Source organism: Molothrus ater, chromosome 13 (assembly GCF_012460135.2).
Source record: "Molothrus ater isolate BHLD 08-10-18 breed brown headed cowbird chromosome 13, BPBGC_Mater_1.1, whole genome shotgun sequence".
NCBI lineage: Eukaryota > Metazoa > Chordata > Aves > Passeriformes > Icteridae > Molothrus > Molothrus ater.
The window spans coordinates 8,502,099-8,525,888 of NC_050490.2; the positions used below are offsets into that span (position 1 = coordinate 8,502,099).

A 23,790-nucleotide genomic window follows, 5' to 3' on the forward strand; every position below is an offset into this window, starting at 1 on the left:
CAGCAAAAGTAAATTGCTTTTGTTCTATAAAAGTGCTGAAATTGTAGTAAATTGAAAGTTGGTCCTTCTCTTGCTTAGGATGAGTAGCACAAGTGTTTTTATTAAGAGTTAATTTAAATTTGTTCTTTCAGTAGCAGGACCTCTCCTCCTGTTACATGTCCCTTTTCATACATGTGTTCCTTCAAATTGTAGCTTCATCCTTGCTTCCTTTAATACACTACTTTTAGGAATCTAATTTCAAAGGACACAGGCAGCACATGAGATCAAGTATACTTTAGATGAATAATTGCACAATTTTGTGCTTCAGAATCTTTTTGTTTCTATAGCATTACTTAATAAATGTACTGTGATAATTTTTGGCACTTGAGAGAGCAATTTCAACCTCAGAATATGTTAAGGATTACTTACTAAAACAAAACTTCTCATCATGGTCGTGCTTTTTTAATAAATGGACACAGTTGCATGAAGGTCTTTGAAATATTAAAATATTTTTTGACAGAGAAAATGGATGACCTCACACAGCAACTCTTCAATGATGTACAAAAAGAAGAAAACCAGCGAATGTATGTAATCTGAATTTTATTTCTTTGAAGCAGCATTCATTTTTTCTCTTTCCTTCCCTTTCTTTCTCCTGCAAATGTATTATGCTGACATCAGTTATGAATCTGTCCATGTTCTTGGGCACTAGTGCTGGTACTGAAGTACTTCATGCAGAGTTTAGGAAAAGCACATCCTTGTTTGTGGTGAGTCATATGCAGGAAATCAAACTGTTCTTGCTTTTCCAATTTGTTATCTTTTCTTGTGTCTCTGAGAATTGGTGGTAATGGTTTCTTTGGAGATGTCCTCAGAATTTGCTCAGGAGAGGAAGAGCAGCTGATGGCCACACCAGTCAGAACTCCTGAGAAGTGAATATGAAAGGACAGAATGGAAGGATTCAGTGTGAGGGAAAGGCAGTGTTTGTAAAGGACATTCAGTTAAATATACAAAGGAAAAAGCTTTTTATCCCCCCCTTAGATATTTAATTTGCAGTAAAAATCCTGTTATTAATCAACAAATGGCTGTTGCTTTCAGCATGCTTTTCTTGGATCAAGTGTTTATTTCCCAATTACTTTTCCAGTCCAAGACAGAGAACCTTCAGTGCCAGAGAAGTGCTGTTCTCTGAAGTGTGAAGAGAGCAATCAGTCACTGCTCCTGAGGGCTGGAAGCTCTGTGGTGCTCCAGCTCAGTCTGATTTCACCTGCCAATACCTTCAGACTACATTAAGAGGATTTCTTTTCCTAGTTTTTCTGGTTTGCTCATTACCTGTGTGATGCTGGAAGCAATCCAGCAGAAATATTCTGGAAACTGTAAGAAACTGTAAAGGAAAACTAAATATACTAAAACTCTTAGAAAATATAGGGATGTTCTCCTCCCATTATCATCCATTATGTGGGTGGATTCTGAGGATGTAGGATGGCATTTTCAAGTAATTATGGTTCATTTAAGTGTTCTTCAAGGAAGCACATCCTTCAAATTAAACTAAAACAAAGCCCACTTTTTCACTTAGGAATGTAGACAAATAAAATTACCTTTTCATTGTGTGCTTTAGGATACTTGAGAAAAATTTCCAAAACCAGAAGCAGGACTATGAAAAGGAGATTGAACTGCTCAAGGGAGAAATTAAGATCCTGAAAGAAGAAAAAATTCAGCTACAGCAACAAATTCAGCAAGAAATTATCATTCAGGATGGCTTAAAAATGGAAGTAGGACAGCTTACAAAACAAGCACAGGTAAAACATGACTCATTTCATTTTGGAGTCTTTGCTAGAGAAAGCAAGTGGAGAATGTGCATGTTTTGCTTATAGATTATCTTCACTAATTTTTTTATTTCCAGTCCATTTTTAGAAGAAGCTGTAGTTAATAAGCTGTATTTGGTACATCACTATATTGCATTATTTTCATGTAGTAGACAATGCAAGTTAGTGCTTGCAGTAATAATTGCATGTTTTCAAGAGTAATTGTGCTTTAATATTTATAAATTTGAATATATAGATCTGTTTTCCTTCCATTTTCCTGAGAAAGTATTAGTTTCTCTGGGGATTTTCCATACATGTAGCTTATAAACCGAACCTTAAATTAGTGTAAAGTCACATTTTTGTTCTCTGAGTCAATTCCATGGCACTAACATTTTTCTTTCAGTACCTCACATTACTGTTCTGCTCCGATGCCTGAGAACACAACACATTTTAAGCTTTTCACCCTATTAACTTGTTCTTAATTATAATTATGATTTAACTGATACTCAGCCCTTGTCATCCACTCCTTGTGTCAGTATATGATTTCTGTTTGATTCAGAAAATACCTGAATTGCAAAAGGAAATTGAACTTCTTCAGACACAGAAGTTGGATGTTGAAAAGCAGGCCCACTCACAGAAGAGAGAATTGAGGGGTAAGCTTCATACCAGATAGTGCAGAGAATTGAGCCAGGCCAGTTTAAATTGATCTCTTCAATGTCAGCTATGACAGAACTCCAGTTCTCTTTCCCATCCCATGGTGGTTTAATTCCATCCATATATATATATATATATTTTTTTTTTTTTTTTAATATATATATGTATGTATACAGTGTACAAAGTGGTCACTGAACACTGAGATCTGGGGTACCCCTTTGAGGAAACTCTGATTTCAGACATTTCTCATTTGTGTTTAGAAATACAAACTAATGATTTAAATTTCACCTAAAATCTAAACTTCACTTAGAGTTTAACAAGGGACCCAAAAATGTGTAAACAATATATTATCTAGTTTTCATTCATCCTGTCCTTTGTCCTAAGTCCAATGATGTCAAATATGCTTAAATAACTTGCTGAGTTGGGTTCTCTTTGGAAAAATATACTTAACAAGTGCTACTATTGTGAACTTTGTTTAATGATAATAATGTCAAAGAGCAAGCCTCTATTTGCAGCATTTAATGTAGTAACCTGGCACAAGATGATAAATCATCTGTAGAACTCTAGGAGTTGCCCAGATTCAGACCAGGAAGATGTAACTTTGCATTGAAAGTTTTGAAAAAAAGAGTATTGGTGGTACATCAACCTAATGTTCCTACATGTCCCAAAGTAGAACTGAGTCCCTCATGGTATTCCTCTGGTAAATCGGATATATTTACTGAGCACCAGGGAAGAACCTTGTTAGATTTAGGAAGAGGGTGGTTTGATCTTTATAATGAAACACGCAGAGAAAATAATGAATTTTATAAACTTTGTGGGGTTTTTTCCAGAAAAGATGTCAGAAGTTACAAAGCAGCTACTTGAAAGTTACGATTTTGAAGATGTAAGAAGCAGGTAATTTTGTTCTGAGGCATCTTCAAAAAGGCTTAAGGAATGCATTATGGTCATCTGCACACTAATGCTTCTGCCTTGCATTCTAGACTCTCTACAGAGGATCTGGAGCACTTAAATGAGGATGGAGAGCTGTGGTTTGCTTATGAGGGCTTGAAAAAAGCCACAAGGTTAGTTCAGTTCTTCAGTGTTTCCAAAACTCCAAGCTGTGACCTAGAAGATAAATCAAAAGATCATTGGGTAACAAATTCTACAGTGCAGTGCTGAACTTCTGTTAAGGAAATGAACAAGCACTACATTATATGATGAGCCAAGCAGTTTGAAATCAGTTGAATAAACTTCTTCCAAGCCAGTGAGATAAGTGTGGATGTGTCAGTCAGGAAAATGTGTTTCCTCTGAGATACCATGCATAATTTTCAACTCCTTTAATGCACAGGTGATGTAATGGAATATCTCTGTGTTAATCACAGTACTTTGTTTTCACTTTGTATTAAATTTGACCCATTTAATCAAGGTCGTTCTGCATCTGCCATGTTCTTTCTCCTTTTTGTTTTAACAGAGTATTGGAAAGCCATTTCCAGTCTCAGAAAGAAATATATGAGAAGGAGATTGAGGGTTTGAACTTTAAAGTTGAACATCTTAGTCAAGATATTAATCATCTACAGAAATTATTCCGAGAGGAAAATGACATAAATGATGGCATTCGGTTGGAAGTTAGCAGGCTAACTTCAGAAAATCTGGTAAGGTCCAGGTGCAGAAGCACAATCCAGATGTGTTTCTGGCTCTCAGAATATTGTGGGCATATCTTTGAAACCTCAAGGCTCGAACAAATGGGGCCATGTAAGGTGGCACATCGCTGAGGCTCCTTGCCTGCATGCTGGGGTGGTGTGTAAGGAGACAGCCAAATTTACTGTCTGAGTGTCCAGCCTGCTGGGGCAGCCTCGCAGAGACTTTTTGCCTTTTCATATGCATAAACCTGATTTGAGATTTTTCTCAGAAGCCTCCTCAGAGTTCTGAGGCTTCCCCCACCAGAGGGCAGCTACACATTCCAAAACCTGCTACAGGCATGGCTGCAGAGCCTGACACCTGGTGCTGTGCAAAACGGTCTGACACAAGGAACTCGTGCTGTTCCAGAAGATTGCACATGCCATATCATTTTTCTGAAAAATAATCGAAGAAATGTTTTCAAAACAGAGTTACGAAAATCGAAAATAAAAGGAAAAGTTATTTATGATATTATTTTTGTAACTGTTTTATGGAATGTCGAGGGGGTTTTTTCACTGTTAATTGAACTAGGGAAATTAAAGCCATAGTGTAATTTCCTTTAAAGTAGAACAAAACAATGGTAGTAGTGGGAAAGTCCAACTATTTGATTAGCTCAGTATTTAGTTTTTAAGAGTGGCCAGCAGAAGGTGCCTGCAGAAAAGTCAAACAAGTCAGGCAAGCAGGCAGCAGAACCTCCCCAGAGCCTCTCTCTGGTTTGGACTATTGGCAGTTCAGGGTCATGAGGTGACTTAGGAACTACTGCAGGGATTTGAAAAGAAGGAAGGTGCTGAAATACACAAATCTCCTTTTTCTCTAAAAGGTAATCCCAGATCTTAAGCAGCAAGTTGCTGAACTTGAAAATCAAAAGTTAGATCTTGAAAACCGTCTTCAAGAGCAGACCATAAAGTTGAAAGGTAATGGTCCCACTATGGCCCCCAGTCTTTCAGTTGGTTGAGGTGAACTTGATGAATTCCCTGGAGCTGAACTTCTAAAAGCTGAATTAATATTCCATCATGACTTCATTGTCTTATTACTTACTTTCTTACTAGTAAAATGGGAGAAATGCAATGAAAAATATGTGTTATGTATCTTCTGAAAAAATAAGATTCATGCAAATATGTGCTTTTTTTACCTTTTTGAGGTCATTCAGTTCTGGGGTTTGGAAGTCTCCAAAAGTATTCCATAGGGCTCTGCTAAGAATATGTGAAATGGAGTATGTCCTTTGGAAACAGCAATGAAAAGGAAAGATCATTTGGAACTTACGGCATACTCAATGAGGTAGACTTAAGAGAATGCTGTAAAGCTCAGAGTGGGAGACAGAGGGAAAAGTTCTCAATTTAGGAAAGCATACCCTGCTGAAGATTTGGAGTGTCTGTAACTGCAGTGTCTTCCTAGGCAACTGATTTAAAATTTATGAGTAGTTTTACTGCCAACTGCAAGAAATTAGTAGTATCAAAATTCTTCATCCCGTAGGATTTTCTGTGTGGTATGGAGTAGTCACATATTTCTCTGTTACATTAGCTGGCATCAATCATTCAATTTCATTAGATGAAACAAAACAGTGAGTGTATGAAAGATTTACTGAATACTAGTACTGAACAGTAAATACCTTTGATTTTGTTGTTTCTGTTTGGTTTTGGGTTTTGCTGCCATTTATTATTGAAAAAAAATGGAAGAGATGTCAAATCGGCTGCATTATGAGCTGGAACGGGATAGGACACAAAGACGGTAATTTTTAAATAATTTTTTTAATAAGAAAAAAGTGTTACTACACTATAAGCTGTAGTAACAGAATCACTTAAACTCTTAAATTACATTCCACTTAAGATTTGCCTTAGAGTATTTTGTACAGGTAATAACTAATGGACAAGTATGATCTGACTGTGCTTTCACAAAAGATTAAGAGACAAGACTTCTTACCTATTTTTAGAACTACTGAGGCCCAGAATGAAGTAGACATAAAAGAAAAAGAGAATCTGAAGGACACAATCCAAGGAATTGAGGGACTGAGCAATGGTGTGATGCAAGATGAAGTCCAGGGTGAACTACAAAGCAAGATAAAGCAAGTGACAACTCGACTTGCTGTGGAAAACTTGGTGAGGAAATGAAATTGTCATTAAGAAACTGTACCTGAAATGCAGGATAAAAAGAATGAAATTATGATTTTGTGGTATGGATAGGATATTTCTTCAAATAATTTAGGGAAAAAAAAGATATGAGGGTGTTTCTTCCAGCAAATATAAGTAAAAGCACATCATAATATTAATTGTGGCAATAACATGAAACAGTAGAAAACATTTTTTGATTGTGTTTACTCTGAACTCACTGACTTTGATTATTACAGGATCTTGAAGAAAAGCTAGACATGAAAGACAGAATAATAAAAAAATTAGAAGATCAGATCAAAACTCTGACCAAGACTATTGAAAAATGTAAGATATTATTATGTGATTTATTTTGTTTAATAGCTTTGAATGCTCAGTGTCTGTTTGAAGAAAAAATATATTTTTAAAAAGGTGGAGTTTGGGGTGGAGTTAGAAATTTAATACCTCAGAAAAATGTGCCAGGGGAATCATCAACACAAATGACATAGAAGTCCTTTCCTGGTGTGTTTGTTTTTTCCCCAGCTAAATCATAGGCATGCAGGGACCTGGTCTAGATGATAAAGATCCAGGCACAGGGATAAAGTCCTGCCAACAACAGTTTATGCACACCCTCACACAAACCCTCTGAGCCACCAGTGTTAGTTCTGCATCTGACAAGGAACCCCACCCATGAGCCTTCAAGTGGCAGATGATTCCTGATGTGAAGTTAGTCTGTACAAAGCTCTTACAGATAAATTAATTCTTCACTACAGGATGCTCTCAAAAACACTGCTAAGTTGTCTAATGTAGAGGTGTAACTTTGCTGTTTATTTTTTCTTATTACTGCAAGTAATCCCACTGAATCCAGGGAAGCTATTCATGAATAATATAAATGTTACTTAACTCATAATGCTTGGAGCCATAAGAACATTAGTGTGTGCTGTCTTTATTATGGAGAAAACTACTTTTCTCCAGTAGTTTGTTCTAACATGACCATTAGCTTAACCATTAACCTGGAAGTAACAGTGCTTTTGTGTTTGACAGCTGAAGCCCTTGTGCCCACTGTGCCCAAAGAGTACATTGGAATGATGGAGTACAAAAAAGAGGATGAAGAAAGGATCATTCAGAATCTGATCCTCGGTATTTTAGTAAAACTTAGAATTTTATAAGTCTAATATCAACAATATTCAGAACACTGTAACAAAAACTACGTGGCACCATATTGCACTTTCATTCTAAGTTGCCTTTTTCCCATTCTCTTACCACCAGTACAATTTGTACTGCTCTCTTTCCAGTACCAGATATTTCAAATACAGAAGTGCTTTATCTCTGTAAAAATAATTTCTCTGACTCTTCATAATGCTGACTCTGTTACCTTGCTTACTCTTTATCCACCTCTAAAGCTATAAATCCCAAGAGCACACCAAGGACTTCAATTTACTTTCTTCCTGGTCATCTACTAAGTCTGTAAGTCACTGTGCTTATATCCATGTGTGATGGTTGCTCTCCTGTCTGTCCTTGCCATGTCTTCACTGAAAGGAACTGTACTTCATGTTTCTCTTGTAGAATGATTTTGTCCCTCATCTGAGCTACTTGACAGTATCAGTCTTGCTGCCCAACCAGCTTTTCTCATCAACTTACAATTAATAGTGAATTTGACAAATTTTCCATGTACATTTGTACCATTATTAAATTAACAACACCTGCCTTTTCTTCTCACTTTTGAATGTTAATGTTTTTGTGAACAAAGGTGTGGCCCTAAGCAATGGAACTTGGTGGGGCATCCAGTGGGTAGTTAAATGTAATTTGCTTTTTGAAGTTGTCCTGCCTGGCATAGCCCGTGCTGGACCTTAGAATTTGCTACAATACTCTGTTACCCCTCAGGAAAATATAATTAATACTCATATGTGAGCATTACTGTTACAGAAGTTGTCAGAAACAAGAGGTTCACCAGTAAATCAGTTATTATGTGACTGGTCACTGCAGAAAGGAACAGCATGGTGCTTGTCTTTTTTGGAATGCTACACTGAAAATTGGATTTTTCCATAATAAACCAGATGACTCTCCTCCATGCAGATTTGAAGCCCCGCGGAGTTGTAGTTAATATGATTCCTGGCCTTCCAGCTCACATCCTGTTCATGTGTGTGAGGTATGCAGATTACCTGAACGATGCTGACATGCTGAAGTCTTTCATGAATGTAACCATTGATGGCATCAAGCAGGTTGTTAAGGTAGGAGCTGTGTTTGAGTGTACTGTACTGTGCTTTTTGATTTTTAACACAAGGTTTACAAGATGTATGTGTGGTACCTGGGGAATGCCAACACTTCCACTTGCTGATATTCCTAGAAGGGAATGATAATGATTAGTGACATCTTTTTGAGGTTTGTAGTAGCATCCCTGTAAAGTCTCCAGCTGAGGTTCTGCTGTGCTGAACACAGAATCCACAGAATGCATTAACATAAATTATTTTTATCTGAAGATGTTGTTGACAAAATCATTTCAAGCACTTTACATTTTACAATGAGTAGCTAATTAGGTGAAGTGCACCTGTGCTTTCAGCACTGTTCAAAGTCAGAGGGACAGAAATGAAGGCTGGTATGTCTGGCAGCAAGCTGGTAGTGGACTCTGAGGAGGATTTTGCACTGCTTAGCTGCTGGTGTAATTCAACATGTCATCTGTACTGCAGCACTAGAACCCAAACGATTAGAATCAAATTGCCAGCCCGTGTACAAAATTATATTATAAACTAAAATTGCCATGCTATATGCATAACAAATTCAGCTCTGTGAATGCTTTGTTATGGATTTATAATGGAGTGAAACACCAGACACAGGGAGGAAGCACAGGCAGGAATGGACTGTGGTTCATGCAGTTGGACGTGTTGTACAGAGAACGCCTATAAGTTTGTACACAAACAAATTTATAGCACAGTTTATCCATTAGAGAAGCTTGTGTTTACTCAGCTAATAAAAAAGAGACATAGATAGTTAGAACTGTGTTTTTATGTAGTGCAGTTTCATTTGTGAATGCAGGTGTTGTTCACACTTCTTTGCAGGAAGCCCTCCAGCACACTACATATCCACAGGAATTGTAGAACTGTTTGTTCAGGGTTATTATTTAGCCTGTCTATTAAGAATACTTAAACAGTATTTACCAAACAAAAGAGGGATCTTTGTTATGTGTTAGCCTGAAAACAGAGCAGGATTTGTTCAGCCCCTTTCAGATGCTCTGTGCTCATTCTGCTATAGATAGGCTCTGTTCTACCAATGCTGTAATGGTTTTAAGTTTAATTATTGAATTAACTTCATGAGACAGTACCATAGTAAGACTGCTTTACTTACCCTTTCAGGAACATTCAGAAGACTTTGAGATGTTGTCCTTTTGGCTTTCCAACACATATTATTTTCTTAACTGTTTGAAGCAGTACAGCGGGGAAGAGGTAGGATTGATTAAATAAAATAATTCCATTACTTTTGACAGATTTTAATTGAAATTTAAAATAGCATTAATTAATAACTATTCACCAGCTCACCAGTGTTCCTTACAGGTATTTATATACTCACATTGCTCTGCAGTGGTGTTATGTGTCTTATACAAATAATAAGACAGTACAGAATTAATGGATCAAGGGAAATGAAGGAAACATCAAAGTGCTAAAGTAGGTTAAAGCCATGACATGGAAACTGCTGCTTCATTTGAATCTTTCCACGTGAGTTTAATTAGAGGTGGACTTCAGATATCTGACCATGTATATAAATAAAACAGTTTTACTATTTTATAATTAGGGCCATTCAGATACTTACTGCTACCAAAATAGAAGAAAACCTCTGGAAGGAAGCAAAACAACATACTGTTCAGGTTTTTCCTTTATTTCACTTGCTTGTTAAGCTAAATGTCATCCTGAGATTCAAGTTTCTTTTCATTCTTTTCAGTTGGAAACTCCGACTGTATTTTTAAGAGGTTTTATAGGCTCGGGTGTCCTGAGCTGGGCTTGGCGTCGCTCCCTCTCGTGGCCACAGCGGGGTCACCCAGAACCCAAACCTGTTAGGCTTTATTTCCAACACTCTGTGACTGGGGTTGCAGCAGTAGGGAAAGCTCTGAATCCAGAATTTCCTTTTAATCTGAGTTCTAATGAATATTAAACACCTCACACAGGTTAGGATTTGGGGTAGACTTTTGAAGTCAGAACTTTGCTAATGAAAAGTCCAAAAATTAATATCCCTTTACAACAATACAATGCAGATGTTTTTGTTTGCCATCATAGTTGAAACAGCTATGTTGTTGGCTTTTTTTGGTAGGTTTTTTTTTTGGGGGGGGGGGACGGGACGGGTAGGGAGATGAGAAGAGAGCAGAGAGGGTTTGCTTTCTGTTTAAGAGATCTGGGAGTTGCTCCAAAGTTCATTGACATCTATGCGTGTCTTTCCTTTGGCTTTAGGAGCGCAGCAAACATCAGCGTTAACTGGAAAATTAAGTACAGGAAGCACCCACTGACATTAGCTTTGACTCATTCTGTGTTCAGCCAGAGATGGAATGAGTAACTCCAACACATTGCAGTAACAATTTATAATTACCACATTATGTGATTTCTAATTATATTTACTACTCACTTATAGGAATTCATGAAGCATAACACTCCACGTCAGAATAAGAACTGTTTGAAGCATTTTGATCTCTCAGAATACAGACAAATTCTCAGTGATCTGGCCATTCAAATATATCACCAATTCATTATTGTAATGGAGAACAACATTCAGCACATGATTGGTAAGACAACAGCAATCCAAGAGCACCTAAATGTAACTTGTGAAGCATATGAAGAAAGCTCATACAGGGAGGCAGAGGGTGGGACAGACTTCTTTCTCCTGATATTCATACATAGGTGTTCCTGCATGTGTGTTTCTACAAAACACATACAAATTTCACTGAATCATATATTCCCAGACTTTTTCCTCAAAACTTCCTAGTCTAGGATAATGCTGTGAATCGGAGCAACATCATACAAAAATAAAAGGCTTTTTTAAAATTGCGTGCTCCGGAAGCCTTTGTCAGTATCTTATTTTTCTTGTATCAATTAACTTCTAAAATATCCTGAAAGTAGGTTTTGTTCAATAATTAATGTAACTGAAAGGAGCCTTGGGAATTTTGATTTCATCAGTTATTTTCTGTTGTATTTCAGTACCAGGCATGCTGGAATATGAAAGTCTTCAAGGAATTTCTGGCCTGAAACCTACGGGATTCCGTAAGCGTTCTTCCAGTATAGATGACACGGATACCTACACTATGACCTCTATCTTGCAGCAGCTCAGCTATTTTTATAGCACTATGTGTCAGAATGGCTTGGACTCTGAGCTCCTAAAGCAGACAGTGAAGCAGCTTTTCTTTCTGATTGGAGCTGTCACCCTCAATAGTCTCTTTCTCCGCAAGGACATGTGCTCCTGTAGAAAAGGAATGCAGATAAGGTAAAGCCAGCAAAGTTTCAGCAAGCCTGAGAATGATTTTTTAACATTTGTATGTAATGTCCTTTCCCTCTAAGTCACTGGATAGTCTGTGACTGTTCTGTTGGAAGTTGCCAGTTGTTTTTGCTTCCTTTGGAAAAGCAAAACTTCGTATTTTGGGCTGAGCTTTCTCAACGTGACAACTATAAATTGTTCTTTCCATGGAAACACTGGTGGAGGAAAAGGCAGAGAAAATTACAGTCAGAAGCTTAAAGTCAGGCATGGTTAGGATTCTTTCCATGCTAGCTCATCCGTGATGTGACCAACAGTATTTTTAATTCTTTCTTACCACAGTGAACAGGTGCAGTGTCTCAGGGCTGGCAGGGATACAAAAGCTGACTTGCATGTTTCATGCTCTGTGACAACAAAGGCACTGGGACAGAGCCTTGGAGGGTGTAGATTGAGCATCATCTCTCCTGTTGCAAGCACCAAGGAAACATGCTCCTAACTGTTTTGCAGAAGAAACAGTGCATTTGTTTTCCATGAGTCAGTCTGCAGGCTCAGGGGAAGGAAAATCAGTAAAATCTTGGCCCATCTGGGAACATTATTAGAAGAAAGCTGATCATCCTTTATAAGCCTGGCCCTGCTTTGTAACAGCAAAGATTGTTCTCATTTCCTGTACATGCTCAGTTGCAAATAAATGTTTTAATGCCATACAGTAGACAATGCCAGTAGACAATGCCAGTCAGTATATGTTAGTAATTTTCTGGAAACAACAGCTAAACTAATAACTTGCTTTCTATTAGCCAAGCTTTAAAAAATAGACAATGAAGAAAAAATAAGAATTGAACTATAACAATGATTTAATTTATAGTTAAATAAGCTATTAATAGTTTGATTTTTACGACCTGCAGGTATTGTTTTTAGCTTAAAATATATTAATTTGAACACAACATTAGAAGAATCTTTCTTCCTTAGCAGTCTTCAAAGTAACCTGCTCATCAAGGGGAACCTGACATTTCTGTTCTTTGTTCATGGTTTAACCCAGATGTAATATCAGCTACTTGGAAGAATGGCTTAAGGACAAGAATCTTCAAAGCAGCAATGCCAAAGAAACTTTGGAGCCCCTGTCTCAAGCAGCCTGGCTCCTTCAGGTTAAAAAGATCACAGATGATGATGCCAAGGAAATATGTGAACACTGCACATCTCTTTCTACTGTGCAGGTAATGAACCATCTGTTTTCTTCTGGCAGCACTGATTGCAGAATCTTAGCTATCTCAAATAATTTATTGCAAAAAGCCATTGGACTTTCATTTCATAAAAGCAGCATTCTTCAGCATTCCACATCATCACTTGTTAAGCTGAAATTTTAAATCCTTATTCCTGATTGCTTTGAGTATTTTAACTGCTCCATGGTGAATGCTTTCCTGCTTTGGTATATCCCACATTTTTGTTCCACAACGTATTTTTTTTAGTATGTCATGGGTTTTTTCTTATTGTTTCCCTTAATAAATTCAGCTTTTTCTACATCTCCTTGATCTGCTGACACCTCTGGAAATGAGTCATAGCAATCACCATATATGTAACAACTCAGTAGGTGACAAGTCAAAATTCTCTCTTTACTGCAAAATGTTTTACCGAAACCTTAATTAAATATCAGTAAGAATGTCGTAATAATGCTTACTTCTTTTTGTCTTCTCCCTTTTTATGACACACTAAAATAATCTTTTGTAATTTGAGCAGATAGTTAAGATCCTGAACTCATACACTCCAATAGATGACTTTGAGAAAAGAGTGACTCCATCGTTTGTTCGGAAGGTCCAGGTAAGAGCTGCCACTGCTGTTTCTATATTCAGCTCACAGGGTACTTCACACACATGAGTTTTGATGCTTTACAGTTGTTCTTGGCCTTTACATCACATTATTACTAAGTAGCTCATCTTCTAGGCACTTGAAAGTGATGCAAGCAAATCTGCTTAACATCATGAAAAAGCAAGATTTGCCATGGGAAGAAAGCAATGTACTGGCTTTGCTTTGATTCTTAATCCATTGTTTTCGCACTCTTTCTGTTCTGATTTCAGGCTATGCTAAACAACCGTGAGGATGTCCCACAGCTGATGCTTGATACCAAGCATCTCTTCCAAGTGACGTTTCCTTTCACCCCCTCTCCGCATGCTTTGGAACTGATACAAGTCCCCAGCAGCTTCAAACTTGGCTTTCTCACGAGGGTTTAATAAAGCCAGTGAATTGGTATTTCCTCAGAGACTCTATAAAGACAGCAGACTGTCATGGTTCATTTCACCAGCTGCTGGATAGTATGGCAGCATGCAGTGAATTAAGCTGTTAAAAACTTGTTCCTTGGTCAAGACTTGAAGAGTAGGAGTAATTTTGTCTTGTTATTTCCTTCTCCCTTTTCTTACTCTTCTTCCTTCATTTCAGTCCTACAAGAATAACTTTATATCATCACCTGGACACAAAGCTTACCATACAGTTTTTAGTCCACAGCTGACAAGAAAAGCATTTATCTGACAAGTCTGCATTGCTGCCCTGTCAGCAGCAGTCAGAGGAGAAGACTGGCATGTGATAGATGTTACTGCTTTACAATTTTCTTTGCCTTCACTTCCTGTAATGAGAGGGGTTTTTTTCTTCTCAAGGCAATTCAATTCTTTGCCTTGATATATTTGAGACTGGCTTTCACCTTTCTGTGAAGAGGGGAACTGAGATCAATCTAAGAGAATGGCTGTTACAAACCCACAATGTCTTTTTGTAGGTGGGCTGGCTCGGCTCTCGGAGCGCTTGCACTGCAGCTCAGGCACTCTGCACAGCTCCTTGGCCAGAGCAGGGACTTAGGTGCTCTTCTTGGAGACAGGTTTCAGTTCTGTTCTCTGCAGTGCCAAGTTTGGATTCAATATCGGTTATTGTAATAGAAAAGTTAGATATAAAATTCATGCTATGATCCAGGTTTGAAGTACAAGCTTGGTTCTCTGAAAGGCAGGAGTCATCTCCTGGTTTGGTTCCATCTGCAGTGCAATGAATTTCAGAATACAGATTGAGTATGCACGCATCACCTTCCTGCCTTTCTCATTTTGCTGGTTTCCCTCCTCCAGTCCAGAGACTGAATAGGAGCAGATGCAGCAATTGTGGTCTGGTGTTAATGATAAACCAAGCTTAATTCCTTACATTTCACCTTTACTTACATAATTTCAGTTGCAGGATCTTTAAATGCAGAAATTGTCTCCTTTCTGCTTTGTTCAGCCTTCTCCCTGTGGTCAGGGAGTAAAACATAACTTTATTTAGTTCTGGACCCTGTCAGAACAGCAGGGGAAATAGCATTCACCTCACCACAAGGGTGACTGTCCTTAAATAGGTAACTAATACTGTGTTTCTAGCTACTCTGTTTCCCATAGTTCTTGAAATCAAGTACTAAAGCTCTGAAATAGCTAAAGGAATATAATATAAATAGCTAATGAATTGAGTTAATTTAAGGAACAATTTCTTTGATTTTTTTTTACTATTACTACAGTGTTAGTACTTGTTTAATTTCACAAACAACCTTTAAGTATAAACAGGGAATCATTCTTGCTATTTAGTGTTCCTGGTGCTTACCATGTACAGTGTCATGTTCCTCATGATATCCACAGAGATATAGTCAAAATATATGAAGGAAAATTTTGTGGTTTGTTCAATAACAGTAAAAGCTGTACAAAAGATAACACATGTAGGTAAACTATTTTAACATATTAAATAAAGTAGTTTTAAATCAATTTGTAGTTCTTTGTGTGATGCAATAGTTATGTTTTCAGTATGGAATCATTTGAAAGAAGTTACTTGGAACTACGTGAGCATTTGTGAGTGTTGTCAGTCTTGTACTGCACCAGAAACATTTATTTAATTTAGTTGCTTTGCTGTAACATTGTGTCTCTTCCTGTCAGCATTGTGTGCTGTCCTTGGCTCCTCATGAATTTCTGGAAATAGTTTAATGGAAGCAACTTTTGTTGCTGCAAATTGTGCACAGCCTTTTTTTGCAGCTCCTGGAGCTGTGTGTCTGTTACCTGGGCTGACGTGAGGGAAACCACAGCCCACTCTTGCATCCACATCACAGAGAAGTGTCAAGGTGCTTGTGCTCTTGTGACAAAAATTGTTGATCAAGGAAAACTGTTCTGACAATTTGATGCTACTTTGAGAGCTTTTTGTGGAGTGTGCTATTAATCTGTGTATGCAAACAACAAGGTATATTTTTAAAACAAAGTTTAAAATTATCTGGCTTACTGTGTGCTCTCAGAACTTATCTTGCTTTTGCTGATGTTAATGCCTTCAGCCAGAATTTAAATGCAAAACTATTTTTGATCTCTGTTATTCTTCCGATTATAAAGAGCAGTTTTAGTGAAGGGCATTAGTGAGGTTAACTTTCCTAGGATGATGCTAAAGGAGAAAGGTATTTCATTCAAGTGGGAAGTGTTGAATGGTGATCCCCACTGCAGTGAGGAAGCACTGAAATGGCTTATGGAGAGATGTGTAAGATGCTTTTGGCATTTCTGGATGTGTTTAGACTTGTGACTTCTGCAGTTTCTTGGAATAGAGCTTAGCAGCATAGGTGGTCCCTTTGGGTTCTGTGCTCTCATATTATTCTAATAAAAAATATTAGGACTGGTTACTTTTACTCAAGTCTCTACTGGGCTGAGGTTCAGTTCTGTCTTTTTTCCCTCAGATCCCTCTGACTACCAAATGTGAAATCTAATGGCATTAATTCAGTGCCTTCCATAGAATCTTAATAATAGATGTGACCTTTGGCAGTCTTAAATTTTTCAGACATGTTTTCATAAATATCCCAAAAATTTTTTCGAAGAGTGCAAGAAAAGCAGCAATTTTTAATCCTATTGACTTTAAATTTGCTGTCTTAGAACAGGAGAATCGTAGAAGTATAACCAAGGAAGAGCCAGCATGGACACTAATCAATTTGTTAGACTTGTAAGTTTTTGTAAGAATATGAGATAAACTTAATATTGGCAGGGCTGTTTGTCAGAATACCAAGCTGATAGTAGGAAAAAGCAGTTGTCAGGTATATTTCAACTTTAGTATTTGTTAACAAGCAAATACTTGTTTATAAACAAACCATCAAAAAACTGCTGTGTAGACCAGGTAGGTGAGGTCTGGCTTGCCTAATAGTTTCTGTTCTTTATTTTGTGTTCTAAAAGAAGGCAGTTAAAATAAAGTCATTATCAGTAATGCCTAGTATGTAACTGATCTGAGGTGATGCAACTAGAGAGGCTGAGCTTTAAATACCTTTAAGTAGAATTAATAGGAAGGTTGTCTTTCTACGTTAGCAGCTGTACAGGGCTTACTTAGCCATCTTGAGAATCTCCAGGTTCTTGCTCTCTGAAAAGGTGAGTAATTTTTTTTAATTTTACAACAAGATTCATTGTACAGAATTTCTCTGTAATAACACATTTCTTAATGATTCACCATCTTTAAATTTCTAATGTAGCTTTAAAAACTTAGTAAGGTTAAAAATTTAGTCTACAGTGCTAGAACTTGTAATGGTTTTAGACCTCTTTGCTTTAAATATCTTTGTAAAATTGTCATAGTGATGGATTTGTATACTATGTCAGGAGCAATACTGCTTTTTAATTATTCACAACTTTTGGTGGCTTCTCTTGTAGTAGAATTTTGTAATGTGTCATAATCTCATCTGAAGTAAAATACTGATAGGAGGTATGATTCCTCCTGTACATTACTCCAGCGAATTCTCATATTTTATCAAAGATTAATTCTGCCCAGAGTATTTATTCATTCCAAGCCTAATACATCCTTGTCAAAAGTGTGTGGAGAACTGATGACATTTTGTTCAAATAAGATCAGTGGTTCCTCAGGGATCACTAATTCTGAGAACCTTGGAATAACAGGTTATTCACTTGTCAATGTCCAGTTTTAAGGATCTAGGAGAGCTGAGCCCAGGCACTGCAGGCATTTTACAGAACTGAGAAGCTCCCTGGAAAGGGTGGCAGCTTGTGGTCTTGGGTTCACATTTGCAAAAAAGTGCATTAAAAGATTCAGGCCATATTTGCTGCTTTTCATCAAGTGGAATATAAACCTCCTTGACTGTTGACTGAAATCTCCATGCAAATTTTAAATTACTACACTGCAGTTCCTTCCAGGACAGATTTCTTCTTCCCACAAGTTTTAGGATGAAGTCATGCATCCCCTGGAGACAACACCAAAACTTTTATTGACTTAAAAGTGGGCAGGATTTCTGCATTTATTGTCTTACTTTTCAAATAGTCCACTGAAATACGTAAGCATAAGCAGCAGGATGGAGACAAGTACACAGAGCAAAGTTTGATTTGACTTTTGTATAATGTCCAGCCAGACAAATTCTAAAATGTCATAGGTCATTGAATTTCTTTTGTTCCATTTAAATCTCTCTTACGATAACAACTTCTGATTGTTTACCACAAATGCATTTTTTATGTACAAGTCTAAATATTGTTTAAAACTTCCATTTTTAGAAGAGGTGAAAGGTCTTATTTTCCCTATGAAAAATGTACAGACAAAAATGACACTGCGATATTATTCTCATTTGTCTGACTCTCAAGTAGTTTTTAATACTCTGTTGGTAGTGCTTTGATCTTAGAGATGCCTGGCTTGAGAACAAAAGTGGATTTGTAATGACCCAGCTGTCAGTGTGCTTGAAGCATCAATTTCTGCTCGAACAGCATATTGATCATAATATTTTGTAGCTGCTGCTGACCAAATCCTAGGTCATATATTCAGCTTTAAAAATAATGCATAATAATGGCTATTTTATAATGCAGTGGAAAAAACAAAATTTATTGATTAGTGCAGGTTTCTCAGAAGTCCAGCTGTTGCTGTGGATTTCAAGTTACTGTCTGCTAGCAGTGGCTAAGTACAAATTAAAAGTACTTTCCCACATGTAGTGAACCCATATGCACAGCACAAATTATAATGGTGTGCAAATATGTTTTGCTGTATGTTTTTCTTCATAAAAAAGACTCTGCAGAGCACATGACTGTCTTGTATATAGTGACAGCCTGAGAGATTAGTCACAGAGAGAGATTATCCAGCCTACAGATGTCTATATACAGCCTAGGCTCCTTAGCAGGCACAGCAGTGGTGGGAAGCTCTGTGCTGGACTTTGTGCATTGTGAAAAATGTATATTTTATTATTGGCTTTTCGCAAATATTAAAATGAATATTATATGTGTTGTGTTAGAAAGTTATGCTGTATTAATTTTCTTAAGTACTGTGTTAAATATAGTTTGAGGTGATAACATAATGTTAAAATAGAAACTATGCTATGTAAGATACTTTTTTAAAGAGAGGACTCACAGTGAGATAGCAGCCACAGGACACCTGAATCTTTCAGAGAAAGAGAATTTATTGTCCCCTTATCAGAAGAAATGGACTTCTTCCTGCCTTGCTCATGCTTGAAGAGCCATCAGGATTCAGAGGAAGAAGCTGACACTGACCAGACAGAATGGAATTTATTTGTTTGAATGGAATTTATGCATCCTGTATTAGCTGTGTGAATATGCAACAGGTTATTGTTTTTAAGAGTTAATCCTCTGTTAATGTGTGTCCTTTTTCAGGCTTATGTTGCCCAGACAAAGATACCCAAACATCCGTAACTCTTTGTTTCTGTTGTCTCATATTGTCCTAATCCAAACTGTCCAAATTATTATTACTCTAATTATATCACTATTTTTATAACCATTTTATTACTATTAAACTTTGAAAATTTTAAAAACAAGTCATTGGTGTTTTTCACATGATGTTTTCCTCCTTCTCTTTCAGCTCTGGTGACCCACCAAGATGGACCAGACCTTTTTAGCAATTGTGTTTGGTCCCTGTGACAAGTGCGGCAAGGAGAAGCCCCTGAGGCCCGTGTCTGTGAAATCAGAACAACGCAGCTACTGCTCGCTCTGCGTGGAGATGGTATGTCACTGGTGCCACTGCCACTGGTGACACTGCCACTGGTGTCACTGGTGTCACTGCCACTGGTGACACTGCCACTGGTGTCACTGGTGTCACTGCCACTGGTGTCACTGTCTCACTGGTGTCACTGTCACTGGTGTCACTGCCACTGGTGTCACTGGTGCCACTGCCACTGGTGACACTGCCACTGGTGTCACTGGTGTCACTGTCTCACTGGTGTCACAGCCACTGGTGTCACTGCCACTGGTGTCACTGCCACTGGTGTCACTGTCTCACTGGTGTCACTGTCTCACTGGTGTCACTGCCACTGGTGTCACTGGTGACACTGCCACTGGTGTCACTGGTGTCACTGTCTCACTGGTGTCACTGTCTCACTGGTGTCACTGTCACTGGTGTCAACTGCCATGCTGTGGGCACTGCAAACGGTAGGGAATGGAGCAGGGGTCTCTGAAGTTGAGTTTTTCTGGACAGCAAATAAGCATTGCTAGGCTCACAGACTGCCAGACAAACACCTCTGCAGACAGCTGGTGTTTCCACAAGCCTACAAGTGAGGTGGCCACAGAGTTCAAGGATATTTTTTATGATTCTTGAGTGGAAAATGGCCATAGCTTTTTACCCTAGGGTACCACACTTGCTGTGCAAGTGTTATGTGCCCATCTCTTCCCTGAGATCCAGAATCACAGAATCACAGAATAATGAGGTTGGAAGAGACCTCTAAGATCATTGAGTCCAACCTATGCCCTGACACCTCAGCTGGACTATAGCACCAAGTGCTATGTCCAGTCTTTTTTTAAACACATCCAGAGATGGTGATTCTACCCCTCCCTGGGAAGAGCATTCCAGTTCTTTATTATTCTTTCAGTGAAAAATTTCTTCCTAATATCCAGCCTATACCTTCCCTGAACATGTGTGCTCTGCTTGGCCTATGATCTTGAGTTTCCCACTTGCCTTTGAAAGAACTTACCAACAACAACAAAAAAATATTAAATCATCACAACAAAGTCATTCACTAGAGACAGGGGAGATGACATTCACCTAGTCTGTCTCATTCACCAGGGGAGGGCTGTCCCAACTCCTTGGTGCCCACATTTCCTGCTGTGACCAGTTTGTCTCCTGGGCCATCTGCAGTACTTGGGTCAGAGCTGGAGCTTGCTACAAGGAGGATAAGGTGGGAAAAAGTTGCAGAGCAGTGGAATGTCTTCTGTTGGAGGCTTTCTAAGCTCCAGCAATTAGTGGTGAGGTGATATCCCACTCTCCTTGGGTGAGTAGGGAGCTCTGTTCCAGAGACATCATCAGTGGGGTTTTTTTAGGTGAAACACACAGCTAAGGTCATGAACCTGGGTGGCTATTGAAGAGCTGGCCTCCAAAACTCCTTTTGTAAACTTCAGAATTTTGCTGTCCAGCTTGCAGTAGTTTTATTTTATCTTCCTAAGCCATTGCATTATCAGTTGGAGAAGACATCCATCACTGTTTCCTTCCAAGAAGTGTTCTCTACTGTAGGGTCCAACAGTTTGTTGTATTTGAGTGTCAGATGAAATGATCTCTGCAGAAATGCTAAAAGGCTTAGCAAGCTGTGTTTACACAGCACTGTTGTACAGGCAGATGAGAGCACTGATTTGGAGGTGTAGGTGGTACATGTGTACAATTTACTGGCTGACAGAGCACATTCCCATGCATTACTTTGTTTAGGAGGAAGTTTAGATGTAATGACTGCGAGACAAAAGGCAGCCCCTTCCCAGTTTATTTGCTTCTCCCGACTGAAATTGCTGCTTTGTTCAGGTCCTTCTTGGCCAACAGCCCTCTTGGCTATTTATTCAGTAAATTTTTGCATGACTTGATAAATGCATGCTGGAATTGCAGGAAACTGGCAGTTTGTTATTTACAGTTCCTGCAACTTTCTCCCTGTTATTGTCAGTAAGGAGGTCAGACTCTTAGCAGCTGGAACAGCTGGTAGGTGGAAGCAGCCTGAGACTTCAGGAGGAATTGCATCAGTACCTAACAGCCTGTTAGGCTTCCTATTGGCACTGCAGAGGGGGCTGGGGCTCTCTGGTAGATCTGGCTTTAGCTTGCTTCATATTTTCTTAAAGGTTTAAAAGCAGATATTCAGAACACAGAGAGCTCTTTGCACTAGCACAGAAATACACACAATAAGGGAAATTCCATCCTTGACTTTTAAATTGTTTTTTTCAGAGCTGTGCATATGCTTTGGCTTATATCAAAATGCACAAAATATCCTTTGCCACCATTGTGTTTGTGGATGCATGTGCATATTGTGGTGTCTAACTGGCTGATCTTTCTGCAGCTCCCTGATGTGCCCATGCAGCTCCTAATTTCAGTCCAGCAGATGTACACATGCATTTTCATCAGCCAGTCTTGGTGATTTCCCCAAAACAACATATGTTGAGGGGTAACAGAATTAGAAATTGCTGATTCCCAGTGTTGACATCATACTACTTCAATTGTTTGCCTTTCAGACAAAATAATCCTCTTCCCCTAGGGTTTTGCCTGCTTTGGAGTTTGGTGCTAATCAGTAGAAACTCAATGTTTGCTGGTTTAGATTCACCACAAAATTAGCTTACAACTTGAAAAGAGATGAGCTGGTGAATTAGTGAGAAAGGAAACTTATTTTAAAGGCCTGACTTTTGAGGTAGGCAGCAATTTGTTTTATACTGCTAGATCCTTCATTTTCCCCAGTGTTACTATTACCAGAGCAGGACCAACTTTCTTCCATGGACCCCCATCACTCATCACTGCAATCTGGTGTATTTGCCATGTGTGGCACTCATTGATGTAGTACTAAGCTATCATCTAAATTGATTCAGCCCTGGTTCATTTTATTTAAAGCTCCCAATTGGCTAACTCTAACCTGTATTTTTAAATAGTTAGCTAATGATGGCATGGGCAGTTAAGCAGGAGCTGGTCAGATGAATTAAATACTTTAAATTTTTTTTTTTTTCAAACCAGTGAAATATACATTATGTATCACACAGTTCTACAGCTCAGTCTGTTCAGCAGAAGCTTCCCTGTCACCTCCTGGCTCTGCTGACCCCATCATCTCAGGATTAGTATCACATATCAGCCTGCACATGTAGGGTTCCCAAAGACTCTCACCTTCTGTGCTGTTCTTTGTAGACTTTTTAATCCCATTCCACAAGGCAGTGAGACTGTTCACATCAGTAAGGCAAGAAACTGGATTTTTCACTGTTAGAACTATGCCAACTGTCTGACACATAGGTGTTATCTATGCCAAATTCCTGAGAGCTGATGCATTCCTGTCAAGGCAAAGAAATTTCCTACAGGCCTTTTGTTGGGTTTAACTTCTGGGCCTCTCCACACTTATCAGGTGTCAGAAATAAGGTATTTGTTATAGATTAGAATCCTTCAAAAATGAAGTTTCTTCTTCAGAATCTACTTCTGCTTGTCCCCCAGGACACAGCTACATTATTGAGTTTAATATAAGTAGGTTTAATTTTTCAGACCTGAAGATAATGCATGGGAAGAAGCTTTCTGTCACTTTCCTGCTAAAAGATCTTTGGGTTTCTTGGTTTTGCTTTTTTTCTGTTCTTTTGGTATCACTTTAAAAATACTCAATTTTTATTTCCTTGGCATAGTCTGTGCTGGAAGGCATTTGCAATGTGCTGATTACTCTCGGGGGCTTTGAAGGATATTCCTTTATCCAGCAGTGTGTGAACCCATAGCTTACACTGCCTACATTTTCTTCTGTGATGAGTTCAGGGTTGCCTACATGGCCATCGGGTTGGCTGGGTTAGATCACACCGGTTTCTGTGGACAGTGGCTGGAAACAGATCCACTGCATTTGATTTCCAGTGAAGTAACCTGGCTTCTGCCTGCAGAGCCATTGACTGAAAGGGCCCTTGTGGACACGGCCAGACAGGGGCCGAGTTCAGCTCCAGAGTGATGGTGAAGAGCTCACAGCTCCTGGGCATCCCAGCTGGACAGCAACACTGCTTCTAAACCCAGTGTGGGAAGGGACTTTTATTTTCTGTGAGACCCACACTTCATCCAGGATGTGCCCAGAGTCCAAACAACAGCTGCAAACAAGCGTTTTCTTATCTCCCTCTCCAATCTTGGCACATCCCCAGGCTGAACAATAGCCACTGGATTGTCTATTTTCTGGCTAAAGGGAGATAATGGGAGTCAATTTGCACAGAGTTACTCCTTGTAGATCAAGGACAATTCTGTAATAAAAAGGGGACATTTTCAAGGAACTC

At 38.6% G+C, this 23,790-nt stretch overlaps 1 protein-coding gene across 1 annotated transcript in view; it reads left to right on the forward strand.

Annotated features, from left to right (window-relative positions):
* Window positions 1-15,369, forward strand: part of MYO5C (myosin VC) — a 34,061-nt gene extending 18,692 nt beyond the window's left edge. The window contains exons 24-41 of the mRNA XM_036389976.1: window positions 500-563; window positions 1,589-1,769; window positions 2,335-2,428; window positions 3,260-3,323; window positions 3,410-3,490; window positions 3,880-4,060; window positions 4,906-5,000; window positions 5,751-5,813; window positions 6,016-6,181; window positions 6,430-6,532; window positions 7,220-7,309; window positions 8,246-8,400; window positions 9,520-9,609; window positions 10,784-10,934; window positions 11,347-11,629; window positions 12,654-12,828; window positions 13,349-13,429; window positions 13,687-15,369. Coding sequence (XP_036245869.1) covers window positions 500-563; window positions 1,589-1,769; window positions 2,335-2,428; window positions 3,260-3,323; window positions 3,410-3,490; window positions 3,880-4,060; window positions 4,906-5,000; window positions 5,751-5,813; window positions 6,016-6,181; window positions 6,430-6,532; window positions 7,220-7,309; window positions 8,246-8,400; window positions 9,520-9,609; window positions 10,784-10,934; window positions 11,347-11,629; window positions 12,654-12,828; window positions 13,349-13,429; window positions 13,687-13,839 — 2,270 coding nt within the window. The 3' untranslated portion in view covers window positions 13,840-15,369. The remainder of the gene's footprint in view (window positions 1-499; window positions 564-1,588; window positions 1,770-2,334; window positions 2,429-3,259; window positions 3,324-3,409; window positions 3,491-3,879; window positions 4,061-4,905; window positions 5,001-5,750; window positions 5,814-6,015; window positions 6,182-6,429; window positions 6,533-7,219; window positions 7,310-8,245; window positions 8,401-9,519; window positions 9,610-10,783; window positions 10,935-11,346; window positions 11,630-12,653; window positions 12,829-13,348; window positions 13,430-13,686) is intronic.
* Window positions 15,370-23,790: the final 8,421 nt, after the last annotated feature.